The sequence below is a fragment of the Sorex araneus genome, chromosome 5 (assembly GCF_027595985.1).
Source record: "Sorex araneus isolate mSorAra2 chromosome 5, mSorAra2.pri, whole genome shotgun sequence".
Classification (NCBI taxonomy): Eukaryota; Metazoa; Chordata; class Mammalia; order Eulipotyphla; family Soricidae; genus Sorex; species Sorex araneus.
The window spans coordinates 12562299-12582594 of NC_073306.1; the positions used below are offsets into that span (position 1 = coordinate 12562299).

Genomic DNA, 20296 nt, shown 5'->3' on the forward strand with positions numbered 1-20296 from the left:
CCCTGCACCGGGCCCAGGGGAGACGGTGGTGGCCGTGCTCCCTCAGAGCCTGTGACCTGGCGTTGGTGGCGACGCTGTCTCCTAAAGGCAGGCTTTGGAGAGGGTTGCTTGCCCGCCCTGCACCCCCAGGCAGCAGGCGTGTCACCAACCCTCTGCCACCCTGTTTCCGAACAGCCCAGCCTGGGTCTGGCCGCCTCACTCCTCGCTGGCCTTCACCCACAGCGTCTGGCGTCCATCCCCCGGGCCCACAGTGACCTACTGCCAAGCCCCGGGCTCTCCTCCCGGGCTCTTCATCTCTCAGGAGCACTGGGCACCCCCACCCTCCTCGAGCGCGCGCTCGCTCCAGAGCTCAGCCCCCCTCTGCTGCGGTGACCACTCTTGCTCTTACTGCCATGGTGCCAAGCCTGCACTTTTTTTTTTTTTTTTTTTTGCTTTTTGGGTCACACCCAGCGATGCACAGGGGTTACCTCCTGGCTTTGCACTCAGGAGTCACTCCTGGAGGTGCTCAGGGGACCATATGGGATGCTGGGAATCGAACCCGGGTCGGCTGCATGCAAGGCAAACGCCCTCCCCACTGTGCTATCGCTCCAGCCCCACCTGCACTTTTTTTTTAAAAACAAACTTTATTGGATCACAGTTACAGTGATCGTTACAAACTCTCATTCCGTTTCAGTCCCACAAGGATCGAACACCCATCCCTCCACCAGTGCACATTCTCCACCACCAATGTCGCCAGTGTCCCTCCCGCCACCCCCACCCCATCCCACTCCCTGCCTCTGTGGCAGGTACCATCCTTCCTACTCTCTCTCTAGTTTGGGGCGTTCTGATTTGCAACACAGACACTGCGAGGCCATCATGGTTGGTCCTTGGTCTACTCTCAGCACACATCTCCCACCCACTGGACTTCTAACACTGCACTCTTAATGCTCCTACTATTACCGCGGTTACTATTGCTACTATAGCCGCTGCCATCACTAGGACTACAATTCCTACTCCTTTACTGCCCCTCTTAATGTTGTTACTATTACAATTACTACTGTTGCTGCTGACGATGCTGTCTCTGGTGTCAGAGGGACTCTGAGTTCTGGTCCCTCCTCGGTCCCACCCACTCCTGCACTGGGTGGTTTGGTGAGGGGTTGGGGGGTGAGAATGGCCCCTGCTTGCCACACCGAGCCCTCTGGTGTGGCTATTGCAATGACTACCTTAGCACAGTGGGTAGGGCATTTGTCATGCACATGGACGACCCGGGTTCAATTCCTTCATTCCTCTCGGAGAGCTGGGCAAGCTACCAAGAGTATCCCGCCCACACGGCAGAGCCTGGCAAGCTCCCCGTGGCGTATTCACCAAATACAGTAACAACGAGTCTCACAATGGAGACATTACTGGTGCCCACTCCAGCAAATCAATGAACAAACAAGAATGACAGGGCTACAGTGATACTATTGCTGCTGTTACTGTAACCATGACAATGACTGTTATTTCTACTCCGACTACTATGCCGCTACTATTGTTACTGGTGTTGCTGCTCCTATTACTACTCTTGCCACTGCCAGTGCTGCTATTACTGTGATTACTATGGCTCTAGTCACTGTGGCTGCCGCTGCTATTACTGCACTCCTCTTACTACTGCTGCTGCTACTATTGCTGCTACTACTATACAACGTCAATTGCTTCTGCTGCTATTCTGCTGCTCTTGCGCTCACGACTCTCATTACTGCCACAGCAAGTCTTCTATTACTGTGTTACCGTATCACGGTTGCTGTTGGTGCTATTACCACTACCATCGCCGTTGTTACTACTAATGCTCCTTACTCAAAGTACCACTACTACCACTGTTACTACTGTTACTACTCTTGCGCCTCCCGTGACTGCTGGTGCTCTGCCTCTTACTATTGCTCCCGTCCCCAGCAACACTCCTGCTCCTTCTGTTCCTTGCAGGTCTACTGCTAGCAGTAAGTCACATGTCTTGGGGACCTCTGTCAGCCCAGCAGATCCTGTGTGCGACCGTGTACCCCACCCATGCAAGAACCCTCTATGGTTAGTGGTGCCACAACCCCGTTCTGCAGACGGGCAGGTCAAGGCACAGTCCAAGTGAAGGAGCTTAGGCGAGGCCCCCGCCGAGCAGGGCGCAGCCAGAGAAGGGGAGGCTAGCCACAGGGGTCAGTTTTGTCCATTTGGGAGAGGCTCCCCTTTCCTCTGGGTGAATGTCCCCCACCCAGAGGGCTCGGTGTGGCAAGCAGGGGCCATTCTCATCCCCCAGCCCCTCACCAAGCCACCCAGTGCAGAGGGACCAGAACTCAGAGTCCCTGTGACACCAGAGACGCCATCGCCAGCAGTGCTCTGAGCCTGGTGGGTTAGACACACAGCACGGTCCTGCCACCGTCACTAGGACACAGGACACTGTTCTCATCAGCTTCCAGACCTTCCGCAGGAACCTTCGTCCAGTGCGCAGTGCCTGGGGCCTGCCGCCACTTGCAAAGGTGAGGTGGGCACGTGTCTGCCTCCCCAAAGGGAGAGAAAGCCACGCCCACAATGCGCCCCACGGAATATGGAGACAGAGGGTGTCCCAGAGCCGAGAGAAAAGGGCTGCATGTGACGGGGCAGGGACAGAGGGACAGACGCAGAGCAGACTTCAGGGAGGAAGGGGTGCCTCCGGGGAGCCAGATCACACAGGGGCCATAGCAGAGCTGGGCCAGCGTCTGATGCAAGTGGCCTGGGGTTAGCCCTCAGAGCTGGGCAGTATCCCAGCAGCCTGGGGCTCAGAGGTCAGTTTGAGAAAGTTCTGGCACCAGCCTAGGCCACTGGTGAACGTGCCTGGCCTCCGACAGGGCAAGCCAGTGCTGGAAGAATCCCTGAGAAGGGCCTTCTCGCCGGCCTGAGGCAGAGGCCGGGGAGGGAGTGACGGTCCAGTGCTCTGCCTTGGTGAACTATGGCCGTGAGCTATGGTGAGCAGCCACGTGACCCCAACAGACGTCACTGAGACGGCGCAAGGGGTGCCTGCGCCCTCCCCCCAGAGCAGCCTGCAAGGAGCAAACTGCTTTGCAGGAGACGTGAGGAGAAGCCGAGGGGCCGCCGTGTCCTGGGAGCCACAGCCACAGGAAGGGACGTTCCCCAAATGCCACAAGTGCCTGAGAGAGGGAAAATGTGGTACTTGGACTCAACAGAATACAGGTCAGATAGACATACTCGACATATTTATACAGATAAAATCTCGCCGTTTGCAACACTGATGGGACTGGAGGGGATTATGCTAAGCAAAACATGTCAGAAGGAAGAAAGATAAATACCAGATAATTCCACTGGCATGGGGGACAGGGAGAAACAAAGCAGGGCAGTGAGATAGATGCCCCAAGGACTGGAGCATGCAGGATGCCTGGGCTCAAGCCCTGGCACCACGTGGTCCCTAAGTGCCACAGAAGAGTGGGTACCAAATTGGGAGTAGCTTCTGAGCACTGGGAAGGAAGGAAGGAAGGAAGGAAGGAAGGGAGGGAGGGAGGGAGGAAGGAAGGAGGAAAGGGGGGAAGGAGGGAGGAAGGAAGGAAAGAAGGAAGGGAGAAGGGAGGAAGGGAGGAAGGAAGGAAGGAAGGAAGGAAGGGAGGAAGGGAGGAAGGGAGGAAGGAAGGAAGGAAGGAAGGGAGGGAGGGAGGGAGGGAGGGAGGCACCATGTGGTCCCTAAGTAACACAAAGGAGTGGGTACCAAATTGGGAGTAGCTTCTGAGCACTGGGAAGGAAGGAAGGAAGGAAGGAAGGAAGGAAGGAAGGAAGGAAGGAAGGAAGGAAGGAAGGAAGGAAGGAAGGAAGGAAGGAAGAGAGGGAGGGAGGGAGGGAAGGAGAGAGAGAGGGAGGGAGGGAGGAAGGGAGGGAAGGAGAGAGAGAGGGAAGGAGGGAGGATGGAAGGAAGGAAGGAAGGAAGGAAGGAAGGAAGGAAGGAAGGAAGGAAGGAAGGAAGGAAGGAAGGAAGGAAGGAAAGAAGGAAGGGAGCAAGGCAGAGTTACACCAAACAAACCCTTGGATTCTGACTGCAGGGCTGAGTTCCAGGGAGCAGGGGTAGCGCACAGAGGGGCACCCAGGGCTGTAGAGGAATCTTGCTACTTCGGTGGTGAGGTCTGACTGAGGCATGAAGCGCCTGAAGATACACGGTGCTATAAACCAACATGATCTCAAATACAGAAAGCAGATCCCAGAACCAACGTGCTAAGCTGAGTGCCATGTGCTCACTGAAAATCACAAAAACAAAATAATTCCGAACTGGAGACAGAGTTGTCACACAGCCTGGGTGCGTGAAGTCCGGGGTTCAATCCCTGGGCACAGTAGGACAACAAAAGAAGCAAAACGTAAATTAAAACACACCAAGTTTCTCCCTCCTCTGTCCCCTAAGCCACGCCAGGTAAGCATTAAAAAAACATCCATCCAGGGGGGGCTGGAGCGATAGCACAGCAGGGAGGGTGTTTGCCTTGCACGCAGCCGACCCGGGTTCGATTCCCAGCATCCCATATGGTCCCCTGAGCCCGACCAGGAGTAATTCCTGAGTGCAGAGCCAGGAGTAACCCCTGAGCATTGCCAGGTGTGACCCAAAAACAAACAAACAAAAACAAACAAAAAAACCCCAAAACATCCAGGGGCCGGGAAATAGTACAGGGGTTAAGGTTCATGCTCTGCATTTGCGCATCCTGGTTCAATCCTGGCATCACATGATTCCCTGTGCATCTCTGGGGCCCCAGCCCTGCAGGACTCACACAGCACGCCACCTCTCAGCCCAAGCAGAACTGCCGACCCCAGAATTGTGGGTAGTGGTACCCAGGCCCCCTGAGCACTGCTTGGGAGACTCGAACAGCAAAACCTCCGACCTTTCTGTTTCTCACCACCTATTGTTCTATAAAATCTACTGATCAATTGCTCCCTAAAGACTCATCATATCTTAACACAGAGGACGGTAGCCGTTACATGTGGGCCCAGCAGACTCTTGTTACTTTAACCTCAATCCCATTGATTTTACACTGATTTCTTCACACGCATTTGCTCCGGCGCTACCATAAGCACCCACTCGCTGAGAGAAGACTGTGCATTTTGGAAGCGGCTTTGTCTGAGAAGCTTGACTGTCCCTGGAGCGGCCCGCCTTCCCTGCCCGGCGCCTCCACGAGGCGGCGAGGGTTCCTGCAAGGCTTCCCTCAAGGGTGTATTCCATCCTCTTGTCGCCCCCTACTGGTGATAGCTGAAGCTTTGCTTTCCCTTTCTCCCAGCCTTGAAAGCCTCGGGTCCCTCTGCAGCAAAGAACACTTGGGTTGCCACAGTTGGAAGCCTGCCTCATGAGCTGGCGGGGGAAGGCAGCTCGAACAGGGAAAGGATCACTAAGACAATGATGGTTGGAGGGGAGCTGTGTGCTGAAAGCAGATAGAGGACCACACATGATGACCTCTCAGTATCTGTATTGCAGACCATAATGCCCAAAAGTAGAGAGAGAGTACGGGGGAAATCATCTGCCATGGAAAGGGGGATGTACTGGGAACATTGGTGGTGGATAATGTACACTGGTGGAGGGATGGGTGTTTGATCATTGTATGACTGAAACTCAAACATGAAAGCTTGTAACTGTATCTCACGGTGATTCAATAATTTATTATTATTTTTTTTTTTGCTTTTTGGGTCACACCCGGCGATGCACAGGGGTCACTCCTGGCTCTGCACTCAGGAATTACCGGCGGTGCTCAGGGGACCATATGGGATGCTGGGAATCGAACCCAGGTTGGTCGCGTGCAAGGCAAACGCCCTACCCACTATGCTATCGCTCCAGCCCCTGATTCAATAATTAAAAAAAAGAACATTTGGGTTGCAGGAACCCTTCTCCCAGCCAGAGGCAGACATGGTTGACTCACTCAAATAAATCATGCCTGCCCAGTTCTCAGCGCCCTCTGGGACTCCCTGGACAATCACCCTTTCAGTGGATCCCGACGGTCTCCCCCAATCTCCCTCTCAAAGTTTCTCTTTCCCCAGCTCATCTTTCCAAACACCCCCAGGCAGAGAGCTTAATAACAGCTTGCAATGTCTAATAAACGACTGAGGGCGGGCAAGAATGGGAGAAGGTGGGCAGGGGGCTGGACACAGAGCACTGTGGGGAGGGCATTTGTCTTGCATGTGGCCGACCCAGGTTCAGTCCCCAGCACCTCATATGGACCCCTGAGCACTGGCAGGAGTAATTCCTGAGTGCAGAGCCAGGAGTGACCCTGAGCATCACTGGGTATGCCCTCCTGCTGCCCTCAAAAAAAAAAAAAACAGGGAAAAGGATGAATGGGAGAAACGCCCCACACCCCCACACCCCTTCACCTTACAGAGACGTTCTGCCAGCAGCCCGCGCTTTGGGGCTTTCATCAGCAGGTCTAAACCTGGGGCAAAGCCTTTTTCACACTCCCCCTTTCGCTTCTGCAGCGGAGCAGAGGAAAGCAGGGCTTTGCTTGAACCGTGGGCTCCTCAGTAATCACAGACCAGGGCAGATCTCGTCTCCTTTCTGGACGGCGGAGCCCAGGCCTGCTTGACTGCAGTGGGTGGCGCCTGATCAGACCATTCGGGTTCACAGCGCCCTTCTGGCATAGAAAAGCCCACCGTGGGCACCAGGGAACAGCAGTGCTCTGCGTCAACTCCCCAGGAACCCCAGGCAACTGGGGTCCTGCGACAGAAGCCAGGATCTACCCACTGAACTCACTTGCCCTGGATTCAACTCCTGCAGGGGCTGGGGGTGAGGGGAGTGCAAAGTTCCCCTCTAGGAGCAGCCAGTCTACATGACTGGAATGGTCCTGTCCACATCAGCGACGGTGCCCTCTGGACAATGGGGCCAGGCCCCGGCTTCCTGGCCCTCTGAGGCTATCCTGGTTCTAGCCGCTACCTAGGCTCCCTGCAGAAGTCTGTGAACCAACCAATCAATTAATTGGCTGCCGACCAAGGCCTTTTGAGGCACTGGCACATCTGATATTTGCCTGGAGTTTGGGAGAGGAAGCAAACCCTTACTTAATCCAATCGCCGTCAAAGGTAGAAAGAAGTGAAAAAAGAGAGAGCCACTGAGTTAGCACAGGGTTAAGGCATTTGCCTTGCAGGTGAGTGAACTGAGTATTATCCCTAGCACCGAGTATGATCCTGATGAGTCAGGAGTAAACCCTGAGCACCAGAGTACAGCCAAGAGTGGCAATGAGAGAGCGGGAGAGAGACAGAGACAGAGAGACAGAAGGAACGGCAGGAGGAAGGCATCCTCTTTGGCTTAGCAATGGAAGCCCAAATGCTCGATTTGGGGAGGTATTCCATCAAGCTGAATGCAAGGAAGTCCCTAGATCAAAACACAGCTCTAGTGCAAGATGCATTCCTACCTCTCTCTGCCGACTGCCCCTCTCAGCTCTGACGGTCCCCAGTGTCAGGTTCACCCCGTCTACCAATAACTAAGTCTGCACACTCCGGGTGTGTGGTCCCCAGACCAGCAGGAGCCTCCCCCCACCCACAGCTCAGGGCTCGGAGACCAGAGTCCAGTTATCTCCCCTCTCAGGGTTCATGTTGCTCTCTCCCCGACGAGACTAGCAATGATACAACCCAAATGCATGGGAAGGACAGAGGCTGAGAGCGTGTTTAACCATGTATCTAGGGCATGTATGACAGGTCTGGGTGCGTCCCCCTGACTTGGTCTGAAGAGGAAATAGAATTTCCCAGAGAAAGTGCTAGACGGGGTATCTCACATGAGGTGGAATCCATCCATGTGACAACAGCTTCTTTCCCATTGAAGTGCTCCTTGTTTGAGACATGGAAAGTAGACGCCAACTCTCCCTCTCCTAGCTAGCTGGGGACCTAGGGGAGCAGAGAAATCACTCTTGTTGGGTGTGAGTTCAAAGTGTGGGTGCACTGCACGTGCATTCAGTGGCTGAGAACGGCCTCCCCGGGCCTCCCCAGCAGAGGTACAAAGAGATGGGGGCACTCACAGATAGATGGTCAAGATGACCATCAGCTGCTAGCATACTTATAGCACACCTGAGAAGGTTCGAGGTAGACACATTGCACATAGGTGTGATGGATCATTTACAGCAGTAAGGCGTTTTGGCGGGGGGGGGCAATTCTCTTGGGAGGATTAACTCAAGGAGACACTCTGTCTCCCAGGGACATCTATATTGCTTTTCTCTTTCCTTTCAATTGTACATCATCCAAGTGTACATTTCCTGCCACCAGTATTTGAGGCTGGAAACTTCTCAGGATTTTTGACCTGTTCACCCACTTTGCATTTGGGTGGGGGCTCAAATATATCTAGGGGTTCCTGAATGATTTTATCACAGGATATCAGTCCCGATCTAGCCCAAAGCCCTGAATTTTGTAGTGTTTCTAGAGGTTACAATGCCAGAAACGCTTCCCTGGGCAGCCACCATCACCCTCCTAATAGTCCAAGACTCCAGGCAGGTCACGAGCCCTGGGAAGGAGCCAGGGAGTGTGTTTCTCTTCCTCTTACAGTCTTTTAATGGATTAGTGTATTCTTGGCTTCTGAGCTGGATTTTCCGTGGGCAAAGACCTGAGCCAGAGAGATCAGCAGCTCTGAGGAGTAACGAGTTTGTGGGCGTTGGAGTAACACAAACCTGCATTTGAATCCTGGCTTCAAGTTTACCAACCGTGTGACCTTGAGTCAGAGTTCCTGAACCTGTGGATGTGGGGCTCCCTGGTCTGAAAAATGGGGACTAGAGGGTGTTCCTGTCTGGTGGGGTAGGAAGATATGTGAGCTGAGTACCTGTGCAGGACTCCTATGTGCTGCATTGCATGGCTTGCTGGATGCCCAATAACCATCATCATCCCATTGATCGTTGATTTTCTCGAGAGTCTCAGTGATGTCTCCATTTGTCCTAGCCCTGAGAATTTACTCGTCCTTCCCAACGGTGCCGCATTGGAGGCTCTTTCAGGGTCAGGGGAATGAGACCCAGCATTGTTACTGGTTTTGGCATATGAATACGCCACAGGGAGCTTGCCAGGCTCTTCTATGAGGGCAGGAAACTCTCGGTAGCTTGCCAGGTTTTCCCCAAGAGGAAGAACTAGGCTATAAGATGCCCGGGAGCTTGGTTTTATAGTCTCTGGATGTTGGCCAGAGACTTGGTGGGATTACACAGCACTGGGGGTAGTTTCTGGGTGTGACTGCCTAGCTACTGGAAAACAGGGGATCTGACTGGAGGCATAAATGTCACAGCTTTTCGTGGGTAACTCCTATTGACGAGAGAGAGAGAGAGAGAGAGAGAGAGAGAGAGAGAGAGAGAGAGAGAGAGAGAGAGAGATTTTCTGGCTTGGATGTGTTAACACAAGTCAGTCTCTGAGGCTGACAAATCTAACTGGTCTGAGATTGCCAAGCCCTTGGGTTGAGCCTCTGATCGGGAGAAAAAAGAGCCAAGTGAGATAAATCTGAGGTCTCCGTTTCCGCTTCCTTCTGGCCTGGCCTGGCACGGCACCTCCCACCTCTACGAACTGCTCTGAACTGCTCCACAAACTCCTGCCAAGGTCTCAGCCGTGGCCTCCGACGGGTTCTGATGACGCAGCGGCACAGAGAAAAGGGCCCAGCTCCAGGCCCCAAACCCGGGTCCCAGCATCCAGGCCCCCATGGTCCAGCACAGAAGGAAGCAAGTGGGGAGCGGGCCAGGCCTCAGGATTCCCAGGAGGCTTCCTGCTTCCCTGTAGTGGGGAGTGGCGGGAGAGGGTTATGGTCAGGGGCAGGCCTGCGGACGGGGCGGGTGATGCGGATTGTCTCACCAGCGAAGGTGCCGGTGTTCTCATCAAAATCTAACGCAGGTGACAATCCCTGAGAGAAGGTGTGGGGCGGAGGGTAGCAGGTTGTTGCTCTAGGACACGTGCAGTCAAAACCTGCCGTTCGGAGCCAGGGAGATAGTGCAGGAGCGTAAGGCGCTTGCCTTGCATGCAGCCGACCCAGCTTCAACCCCTGGTGCCGCGTGTGACCTCCTGAACACCACCAGGAGTGACCCCTGAGCACGGAGACAGGAGTAAGCCCTGAACACCACCAGGTATGCAACTGCACACACACACACACACACACACACACACACACACACACACACACACCCGTCCAAGAGTCTTCTCATGTTCCTCTCTCCCGACCCTGGACACTCCAGCCCTGTTTGCCATCTCCCAGATCGAAGTGTTTTGAGTGCGAGGAAGCCAAGCATTGGGTTAACCAAGGTCGGCCTCATACGCAGGAAATACCCTCCCCAATCCACTCTCCCTCCAGCCCCAACTGCCTCTGAATTTGAGCGCAAGATGACAAGGAGGATCTTCCAGAGGTCCAGAAGGTGCCAACGTTTTTGAGTGAACAAAAGAATCCTTTCTTTTAAAGTGAATGGCAACTTGAATGAATATTTTAAGTAGATCATTTTCAGTCCTGTTTTATCAGTTCTCCGCTTGCCCTAGAAAAGCAGCTGGCATGAGGAAAGCATTCCTCGTTCGCTGTGATCGTGAAGACTATAGGACCTTCTCTGTTCAAACTGTGGGTAGGGCCCTAGCTCTGAAGGAAGTGGGGAAGAGCCAGATCAGCTGTCTGTGAAAAGCAGTTACGGGTTCAAAGCACATTTCACTGATGGGCACGTGGCAACTGAGATGAAATCTTAGAGACAGATTCCGGTATTATCTGAGACCCACTGCTTATATCTCCGTGACCTCGAGTGACTTCCCTAACATTTGAATTTTTATTCCAGTTTGGGGGTCACACGCCTGGCTGTGTCCAGGGATCACTCCTGGGAAAGCTCAGAAGACCATATGTGATGCCAGAGATCAAGCCAGGCTGTACCTGTGCTATCTCTGTCCGATCTCTCCTGCTCCTGAGCTTCTATTTGTAGGTTTTGATTTTAGTTTTGGCGTCACACTCAGGACTTACTCCTGGCTCTGCATTCAAGAATCATTCCCGGTGCATATAGGGTGCTGGGGATCGAACCCGGGTCGGCCGAGTGCAAGGCAAACGCCCTACCCGCTGTGCTATCACTCTAGCCCCCTATTTGTAGTTTTTGATTTGAGTTTTGGCATCACATTCAGGACTTTCTCCTGGCTCTGCATTCAAGAATTATTCCTGGTGGGGTGAATATAGGGTGCTGGGGATTGAACCCGGGCCGGCCGCATGCAAGGAAAGCACCCCACCTGCTGTACTATAGCTTTGGTTCCCCGGCTTCAGTTCTTAAGCCAGCCCTCAGTCCCAACATATTCTCAAATTACAGCATCACTTCCTCTTGCCAAGACGACCGTTTAAAGGCAGGAGTGACTGAGCTCTATGGCAATTTCTACTATTTTCCTTATTTTTAATTTTTCATCCCAGGTTTGGATTACAGAAGTGCAATCAGTCCCACGTAGGAGCAGATGTGAATAAGATACTGAAAACTGACGAGTAAATTTCATCGGTTTGATTCTAAAATTATGATGAGTATATTTTAAATTTCACATTAAAATCATCATTTAAAAACACTAGGGGCCAGATGACCTGGAGCAATAGCACAGTGGGTAGGGTGTTTGCCTTGCACTTGGTGGACCAGGGTTCGATTCTTCCATCCTTCTCGGAGAGCCCAGCAAGTTACCGGGAATATCCCGTCCGCACGCAGAGACTGGCAAGCAACCCGTGGTGTCTTTGATATGCCAAAAACAGTAACAAGTCTCACAATGGAGACGTTACTGGTGCCCGATCAAGCAAATCGATGAACACCGGGATGACAGTACTACTTCAGTGCAGGGGCCAGATAGTGCAAGGGTCATGGTCCATGCCTTCTGTGCAGCTGACCGTGGTTCTATCCCTGGCATTGCATCCCCCTGAGCATCACCGGGGGCAGCCCCGGAGGGCCCTAAGCACCACCAGAGTGGCCGAGGGAACCCCAGCAAAGCCCAGGTAGCACTGCCTGCCCCTGCACTGACCACTGGCCAAGTTCACTGAAATAGCCGGGAGAAGAACCTCGCCTCTTGAGCACTGTTTGGGAACACCCCCCACCACCGCCAAATAAAGTAGGTATGAATAAAATTTTATTTCCAAAAGGGATTCCCAGAGGAACCGACTCTAGTTCTGGATTTCACTCATCTTTTACAGTCTGCTCAGCTGTTTCAAATCTCCCTCCACTACGTGAAGGTCTCAACAGCCCCCCTTCGTCCTCTGTAAGCTGCAGCTCATCATACCCATCTTTTAGGGTCTCGATAAGGACTTAACGATGTGGTGCTTGGGAAATGATTCAAAGGTATCTGGGGTCCCAGAAAGGAGACTAATAGGGCGTATGAGGAGCGGGTTACATAGGTTGGAGCAAATAGTCAGATAGCTTAAAGCCAAGTTTATTGCAAATCCACCCATTTCACAGCCCAGCTGGGAAGACTAAATGAAAGAATGCAAGTCAGAGAGTTGTGAAAGGACCATCACAGTTTTAGGAACAGGAGGTCGGGTGGGGGCTCTGATGAACTGGAAGGAGGAAAGAGACCAAGTGCAGAAAAAAAAAAAATCAGGGGCCATGACCTTAAGACAGGGCAATCAGCTTTTAATTTACTTCTCGGTTAAGAAAAAAAAAAATGGATCAGAGAGACAGTACCTGGAGTGAGGGGCTTGTCTTGCACCCACCCACCCTGATCATATCCCTTCGTACCCTGAATGTCCCCCTGAGCCCCACGAGGAGTGACCCCTGAGCACAGCGCCAAGGGTAAGACCTGAATACTGCCAGGATTTATCCTTGAGCCCCTCCAGGAGTGATTCCTGAGCGCAGAGCCAGGGGTAAATCTTGAGCACCACCTAGTATGCCACACCACCAAAAAAAAAATGTCAGAAGCCTAGGGATGTGGCTCAGTGGTAGAAAGCCTGCCTTGAATTGGCCATGGTTTGGGTTGGGACCAGCATCCACACGGCCACTGACATCCGCAGCATCACAAGTGCGGCCAATGATGAAATTGTTCTGTTACTATGTTGTGCCCTTGTTGAAATCAATGGTCACTTCCTTTACCAGCCACCGACCAATTTCCCCCATATCTGGGCACACATTTTACACAGTTTGACAGATGGATCTATTGTCCAACACACTCTCGGATCCAGAGACATTCACAAGACGTCTAAAAACAAAGGAAGAGGGGCTGGAGCAATAGTACAGCGGGTAGAGCGTTTGCCTTGCACGCGGCCAACCCGGGTTCGATTCCCAGCATCTCATATGGTCCTCTGAGCACCGCCAGGAGTTAATTCCTGAGTGTATGAGCCAGGACTAACCTCTGTCATTGCCAGGTGTGACCCAAAAAGAAAAAGAAAAGAAAAGAAAAGAAAAGAAAAGAAAAGAAAAGAAAAGAAAAGAAAAGAAAAGAAAAAAGAAAAGAAAAACAAAGAAAAGAAAAACAAAGAAAAGAAAAACAAAGAAAGGAGGAACTTGCCTCAGAAGCAGCACATGCATTTACATTCCCATGCCCGCTAGTGGATCTTGTCTCATGCTCTGCCCGGAGGTAGCGTAGAACTAGTCCTGCACCAGGGAGTTTCGTCTGCTCTGGGCATCCGTGGATACTCCACAATGGAGACTCTTGGGAAATGTCATTTCTAGCCAAGAGCTGTTTCCATGGCCACCTCACCAGGATGGCATACTGACCGGGGTGGGATACTGACTTGGGATGCAATAGGTGATATTTCCCAGCAACGCCAACCAGAACGCTCGTCCTACGTCACGCCACAGCAAGCTGCCAGGAGAGCTGGTTCCTCCCTTCAAGGCGGAGGAGGAGACGGTCATTCCTCAGCCCTCCATCGGGGCTGGCCTGAGCCAGCTGGTCGTGAGCAGTGGTGCAGAGCAGAGGTGATGCTGTGTGACATCTGTTTAAATTTCCCTTTGGAGTGTGTGGTCACTACTGGGGGTACTGGGTGGGCCGTGCAGTGCTGGGTATCAAACTTGGGTTCCAGGATGCAAATCCTGGCCCCGGTCCTCTGGACCATCTTCCTAGGCCCTGCGTGACGTCGGAAGCCGGGTCGGCAAAGCCCTGTCAGCCCACAGGTGCTGGGAAGGAGGCCCTGTGCTTGCCCGGAGAAACAGGAAGAGGACGGTCAGTGCGGCTGTGGGCGGCCATCCCCGCTGACCCAGCCTGGGGCCTGGCGTCCTCCCCTGGCCGGGCCTGAGAGTTTGCATCATCTCAGCCGCTCCAGGCTCTAGGAACACAGACCCAGACGCTTTAGGTCGGATGTGGGAAACAGACCCATAGTGTAAAAAATACAAACACACACACGTGTGGAAGGAGTAATGTGATGTGTGTTCGCAGACTCTCAGGGTGGCTCTCTCTCTATCTCTTGAGGCTCGAGTTCAGTGCTCTCGAGCTGCTGTGTATGGACCGGATAGGGATGGCTCCTCCCTGTGCTCTGCTTCTGTGTGTGCCGCTGTGCTCTCTTCTGTCTGTCTCTCTGTCTCTGTCTCTGTGGTCTCTCCTCTGGTCTCTTCCCTTCTCTTTTCTTCTGATCACTCTCTCCGGAGCCCTTCTCCTTCTCTCTCTGGAGCCCACTCGCTCTCACTTCTGATTCTGTCTCTGTCTCTGACTCTCTATTTGTGCTCTTTCTTTCCCCTGCTTCTGGCTCCGATGACTCCCTGATTCTCTTTCGCCTTGTGCTCTGCTTCTGTGTCTTCTCCCTCCACTTCTCTTACAGTCTGAGTTTATACAGCAATCACATAGGGTGGTGACACAAAGGCGGGTTGAACATTAACAAATCAACAAAGAGGGGTAAGACCACTCTTCCAGGAGATTAACAAAATCTCATTTAAGGAGATTACTTCAGATTACTAGGAGATCCGCTCAAGGGTGGGATCCCATGCAGGGGGTGTTTCTTTCTTCTTCCCTAGGCTAGTAATCCACTTAATTAGTTGTAGTAGATCTACTTCTAATATGTCTAGCAATGTCATTCTGTATGAGCACGGTAAGAGATATATCCGACTTAAAGTTTGGTTCTTCCTGAGGACATTCACTATATATTCCAGACCACAGTCCTCAGGCCAGGTTAGTCTTCCTAACCCCAGCAGGGTCCTAGTCTCGATGTTACTTTCGGATCATGACCGCATTTGTCTATGATCACGCACTCAACTATAAGTTGTGGCGCTTTGGCCAGGCCCATTTCGATGCCAGGGTAGCTCACAGCTTGCCCAGGGTCCATTCAGTCCCTCGTCAGGACCCTGATTTTGGAGTGCTAGGAACTAAGGGCAACTGAGTCAAGAAAGCAGCTGCCCAGGAGTAAATATTTTTGGAGTCAGTCAGCTCCCAAGTTACAAAGCATAATATTAACTGTCTTCCTGTGTCCATACAGAAAGGACATTGCTTTAAGGTGAACTAAGTTCCCTGCAGCCAGGCTGAAAGGACAAACCCCATGTTATCCTACACCATAGGAGCAAGGGCAGAGGGCAGGGGCCAACCTGTCTCTTATGTCTATTATGATTCTGGAAGATTCTTTGGTCTGAGGTTTTTTTCCCTCATGTTTCTTTGTTTGTTTGGCTTAGCTGGTGGTTTGTGGGAGCTACTCCTGGCTCTGTGCTTGAACCCTCCCTACAGTGCTCAGGACCATGTGGTGTTGGGGATTGAACCTGGGCCTGCAGCATAGAAACACATACTGAGGCCTTGGAGCCCTCTCCCCAGGCCCTCGAAAAAGCTATAGTGAGTCTAGTCTAACGGGACAAAAAGAAATGTAAGTTTGGGGGATGGTTCAAAGGGCTGGAGCACACACTTTGCATCAGGAGTCCTGGGTTTGACTCCCGGCACCGCCTGGTCCCGAGCACCACTGCTGGGAACGCCCCGAGCACAGGGAGGAAATGCAGCGAGAAATGGTGAGGATGAAGTGGCCAGAGAAGAGGAGACAGAGGCGGCAAGACTGCAAGGGACTCAGCAGGTGGTGAGAGGCAGGACTGATGATTGACAGCAGGGACGGCGCCTGCCTTAGCACGTGGCCCACCCTGTTTGACGCCCCGGCCCCTCATATGGTCCCCAGAGCCCCGCCAGGCGCCATCCCTAAGTGCAGAGTCAGGACTAAGCCCCGAGCACCGCCAGGTAGGATCCAAACCCTCCCTCCCAAACAGCCAAACATTCGCTCCCATCGCCAAGGGGCTGGGCCCCCAGGGTGCATGACGGAAGCTCCCGGGGCCCCAACGCTGCAGCTCCGAAAAGGGACGCTGGGCGTCTGGCGCAGGGTGGTCAGCAGACCCCTTGCGAAGAGGCGTCCACTCTCGGGCCTGGGCGGGGTGGGGGGACGGGTCACTAACATTTTCTGGCCGAGGGATCCATGCGGATGGAGGGGGCGCGGGGGTAGCCCCGCCCCAACTACGGGAGTCGCCTCCTCCCACTGCTGGAAGGCGCCTGCGGGTGGGCGGAAGGGCAGCGCGGGGGGGGGGGGGGGGCTGGGCGACGGTCCCCACCTCCGCGCGCCGCCTGCGTCTCCCCTGGGGCTCGCCCAGCTCCTGCCTCATCTTACCTGGGGCGCGTCCAGCTCCCATTCCGGGCTCCCTTGCAAACGTCCTGGAATAGCACTTACAAGCGTGCGCTGCGGCCTGAGCTCAGGAGGTGCTTGTCTGCACGGCCACTGTGAAGCTGAGTGCAGCTGGCTGGGCCACGCCCCCTGGTAAGGGGCCGCACTGGCCTCTCCCCCTGCCCCTGGGGGACAGCTGCGGGGAGATGCCTTGTGTTGGGGACTGTGTGTCTGCTGTGCTGGACATATAGATACAATCCTGCCCACCTGCTCCCTTTTACCAAGGATTCGACTTCCCGCTGGGAACTCCATCCTATGACCACTGCTCCCCACACAGTGCTCTCCACAACCCGGAACTGCCGAAGCCCTTTTCATCCTTTTTTTTTTTTTTTTTTGCTTTTTGGGTCACACCCAGCGATGCACAGGGGTTACTCCTGGCTCTGCACTCAGGAATTACTCCTGGTGGTGCTTGAGGGACCATATGGGATGCTGGGAATCGAACCTGGGTCAACTGCGTGCAAGGCAAACGCCCTACCCGCTGTGCTATCGCTCCAGCCCCTCATCCTCATTTCTTAAATGTTCATTTGTTTCTTGTTTGGGGGGCCACACCTGGCTGTGCTCAGGGTCTGCTCCTGGCTCTGCGCTCAGGGATCACTCCTAGTGGTGCTGGGAGGAACACACGGGGGTGTGGGGGATCAAACCCAGGCTGGCTTGGCAAGGCAAGCGCTCTAACCACTGAACTATCTCTCTGGCCCCCAGCCCCCATTTAATCAGAGTGAAAGGTCTTGAGTAGGAACGACAGTGTGAGTTCTGACAAGGAAAAAAGGCTTCAGTTCAAGTCTGTTCACCCCGAGCTGGGGACCTGGGGGTGCTGCCTCAGTGTCCTCAGGAGGTATGGTGGCACCTCAGTGGCATCTCAGTGCCCCGAGGCACCTGGCAGGGCTTTGTGCCCCAAGCTCTGAAGTTCTCTTCCCATCCCTTGCCCCACGTGAACCACGTCAGGCTTAATTTATCTACCTTAGAACGATCCAGAGCTCAGCTGAACCTGATGAAACTTAGTCAGCGTGTTACTCCTTCAGGGTAGAGGTCACGCCAGCAATGCTGGGAGGTGGGTTGTGGGGGGCAGCTTTGATGGAGATCAAATCCGTGATCCTGCATGCGAAGCAGGCACTCCAGCCCTGCAAGCCACCTCTCTGGAATTACAGTCGAAGAATTTTAAACCACCTAGGACATCCAAACTAAACAAATGTCCTCCTCCTCCCTCAAGAAAAAAGTATCTGGGCTCAGAGAGAGATGATTGCATGTGGTCCACTTGACAGAATCCCTGACACTGCGGAATCCCTAAGCAGCCAGAGAGAGCCCTGAGCCTAGAGTCAGATCCCTGAGCACAGTCAGGAGTGACCCGAGTACAAAACCAGGAGTGATCCCTGAGCACAGAGCCGGGAGTGATCCCTGAGCACCACCAGAGTGTGGCCCAACAACCCCTCCCCCCCAATCTCTTCTCTTTTTGAAATCAAGAGCACTTTGTAGTTAAGGATAAAAAGAAAAAGAAAGAAAGGCATCAAGAAAGAGCTGCGCATTTTCCTTTAATTTCCCCAGTATCTGGGTGCACGGGACGCTGTGGTCGAACAAGGCAGAACTCCGTAGGGGGGTGTCTCCCTCGGGGGCTGGGAGAAGGCACGAGAAATCGCGTTTCTGTTGGCTCACGTGTAAACAGTTCACCCTGGGGAGAGGTTCACCACGGAGAAGGGAGCTTATACCGACATTTCACAGGCGCCGGGATGCAAGGGCCTCCCTGGCCAGTGCCCGCCGTCCGCCTGACAGTGCAGTGCAAAGCGGGCCTGGTGTGGCAGGCGCCCGCAGTGACCGTGGAAGGGCAGACGGGGCGGCCACGGGCCCCGAGGTGTCCACAGGTGCTGGCGCCTGTCATGGTCAGCCCAGAGGTGGGGTCAGGCACAGCTTCCATCAGAGGCTCTGGGGCGGGCACGGCGCCCTCGCCGGCTCCTTAGGTGATGACCGTGGGGGCGGTGCGCCCCGTCCTCTCCTGCAGCTGGGACACCTTCAGCGCGATGGAGACCAGGGGGCCCAGCATGACCTGGGGGGACACACAGGGACAGCCTGCGCCATCTCCTCGCCTGGACACAGTCCCAGCTCCGCCCCCAGGTACCCGCCTGCTGACTCTGGGGCCCCAAGGCGCCACCCACAGATGCTCAGGGGTTACTCCTGGCTCCGCACTCAGGAATTACTCCTGGCAGTGCACGAGGGACCACATGAGATTCGGGGGATCAAACCTGGGTCGGTCCCACTCAAGGCAAACGCCCTACCTCCATACTACTGCTCTGGCCCTAAATAAATAATTGCTAAAAAATAAAAACCCTCAGGGCCAGAGCAATAGTACAGAGGGTGGGGGCTTGCCTTGCATGCAGCTGACCTGGGTTTGACCTTCAGCATCACATCTGGGACCCCCCTGCTTCCCCGGCATCGCCAGGAGAGACTCCTGAGTGCAGAGCCAGGAGAAACCCCCGAGCTTCTTCGGGTGTGACCCCAAAGTGAAAAATTAGAAAACATTAAAAAAAACACTCCCAGGAGCTAATTCAAGACAGGGGCTGTAGGGGAGCCCACCTGCACGCCTCCTGGACTGCGCGGGGCAGGCCAGGGCCCCGCCACTCTGCAGGGGAGCAGTGCGGGCTCAGAGCACGGGGGAGACTCGCTCAGGGGGAGACAGATGACAAACGGCAGGATGTGGATTTTAACGAGAGCCAACACCGAAACCGTCATCCCAAACCACTCCCAGGGGCCTCAAGGGGAGGAGGGCGGGAGTATCGGGGCTTTAATGAGGTGTCAGAGGGGAGGGGGAGGGCTGTACGGGAAGCATCGCCCGGGGAATGATATCTGAAACTGATGGCCGCTGGTTGGTCCGCTTTGGTTTTGGGGCCAGGCCCAGTCGAGCCTTGTGGGGGTGCTCCCCGCAGTGCTCAGGGGACCAGGCACTGGAACCCGGGCTGAGCGTGCAGAGCCTCCACCCCAGCCCTCGGCCTCTCCCAGCCGAGCTCAGGCCACCCGACTGCAGGGCCTCTCGGAGTCCTGACAGCGCGGTCTGTGCCGTGATCGCTGACCGCACGTTTGTCCGCTTGTCAGGGCCACGTCTGTCTGTCTGTCTGATTAGGGCCACTCGCGGCGGTGCTCCTGGCTCTGCTCTCGGAAGCACGCCTGGTGGTGCACGGGCCCTGGGTCGGCTGTTCTAAAGGCCAGAGCCTGGCCTGCCACACGGTCATCGCCGAGGCCCGCTCAGTTCCTGGACTCTCTGGGTGTGTCTGGGTTTGTTTCCTGGGCCACACCCAGCGGCTCTCGGGAACTAAACGAGGTGCAGGAAGTGAATCCGGGCAGCCAGGTGAAGGCAGGCACCCACTGCTGTCCCACACTCCGGCCGCTCGTCACCCTCCCCTGTGCCTGTGTGTGTGGGGAACATGAGGAGCACACAGCGTGGGGGCTGGGGTCTCCGGCATGTCAGCTCCTGCCCACGGCCCCCCCACTTGGTGGCAGATCCTCAGGAGACAGATTCCCCAGTGGGGGCCAGGAATCCAAATCACCTCACTGTCAGGGTGCAGACGGTTTCTTCCGGGGCATAAAACTGTCCTGCCCCAACACACAGACAGACAGACACACACACACACATAGACACAGACACACATATACACACAGAAACACAGACACACACATAGACACACAGAGACACAGACACACACACAGAGACACAGACACACAGACACACACAGACAGACACACACAGACACACAGAGACACAGACACATACACACACATAGACACACAGAGACACAGACACACATATACACACATAGACACACAGACACA

The 20296-nt window shown here is 54.3% G+C and overlaps 1 protein-coding gene across 1 annotated transcript in view; it reads right to left on the minus strand.

The window, feature by feature from the left end:
* Positions 1-17986: 17986 nt before the first annotated feature.
* PGM1 (phosphoglucomutase 1) overlaps positions 17987-20296 on the minus strand; it is a 67805-nt gene continuing 65495 nt past the window's right edge. Inside the window, exon 11 of the mRNA XM_055137618.1 lies at positions 17987-18518. Within this exon, the coding sequence (XP_054993593.1) occupies positions 18429-18518 (90 nt within the window). The 3' untranslated portion in view covers positions 17987-18428. The remainder of the gene's footprint in view (positions 18519-20296) is intronic.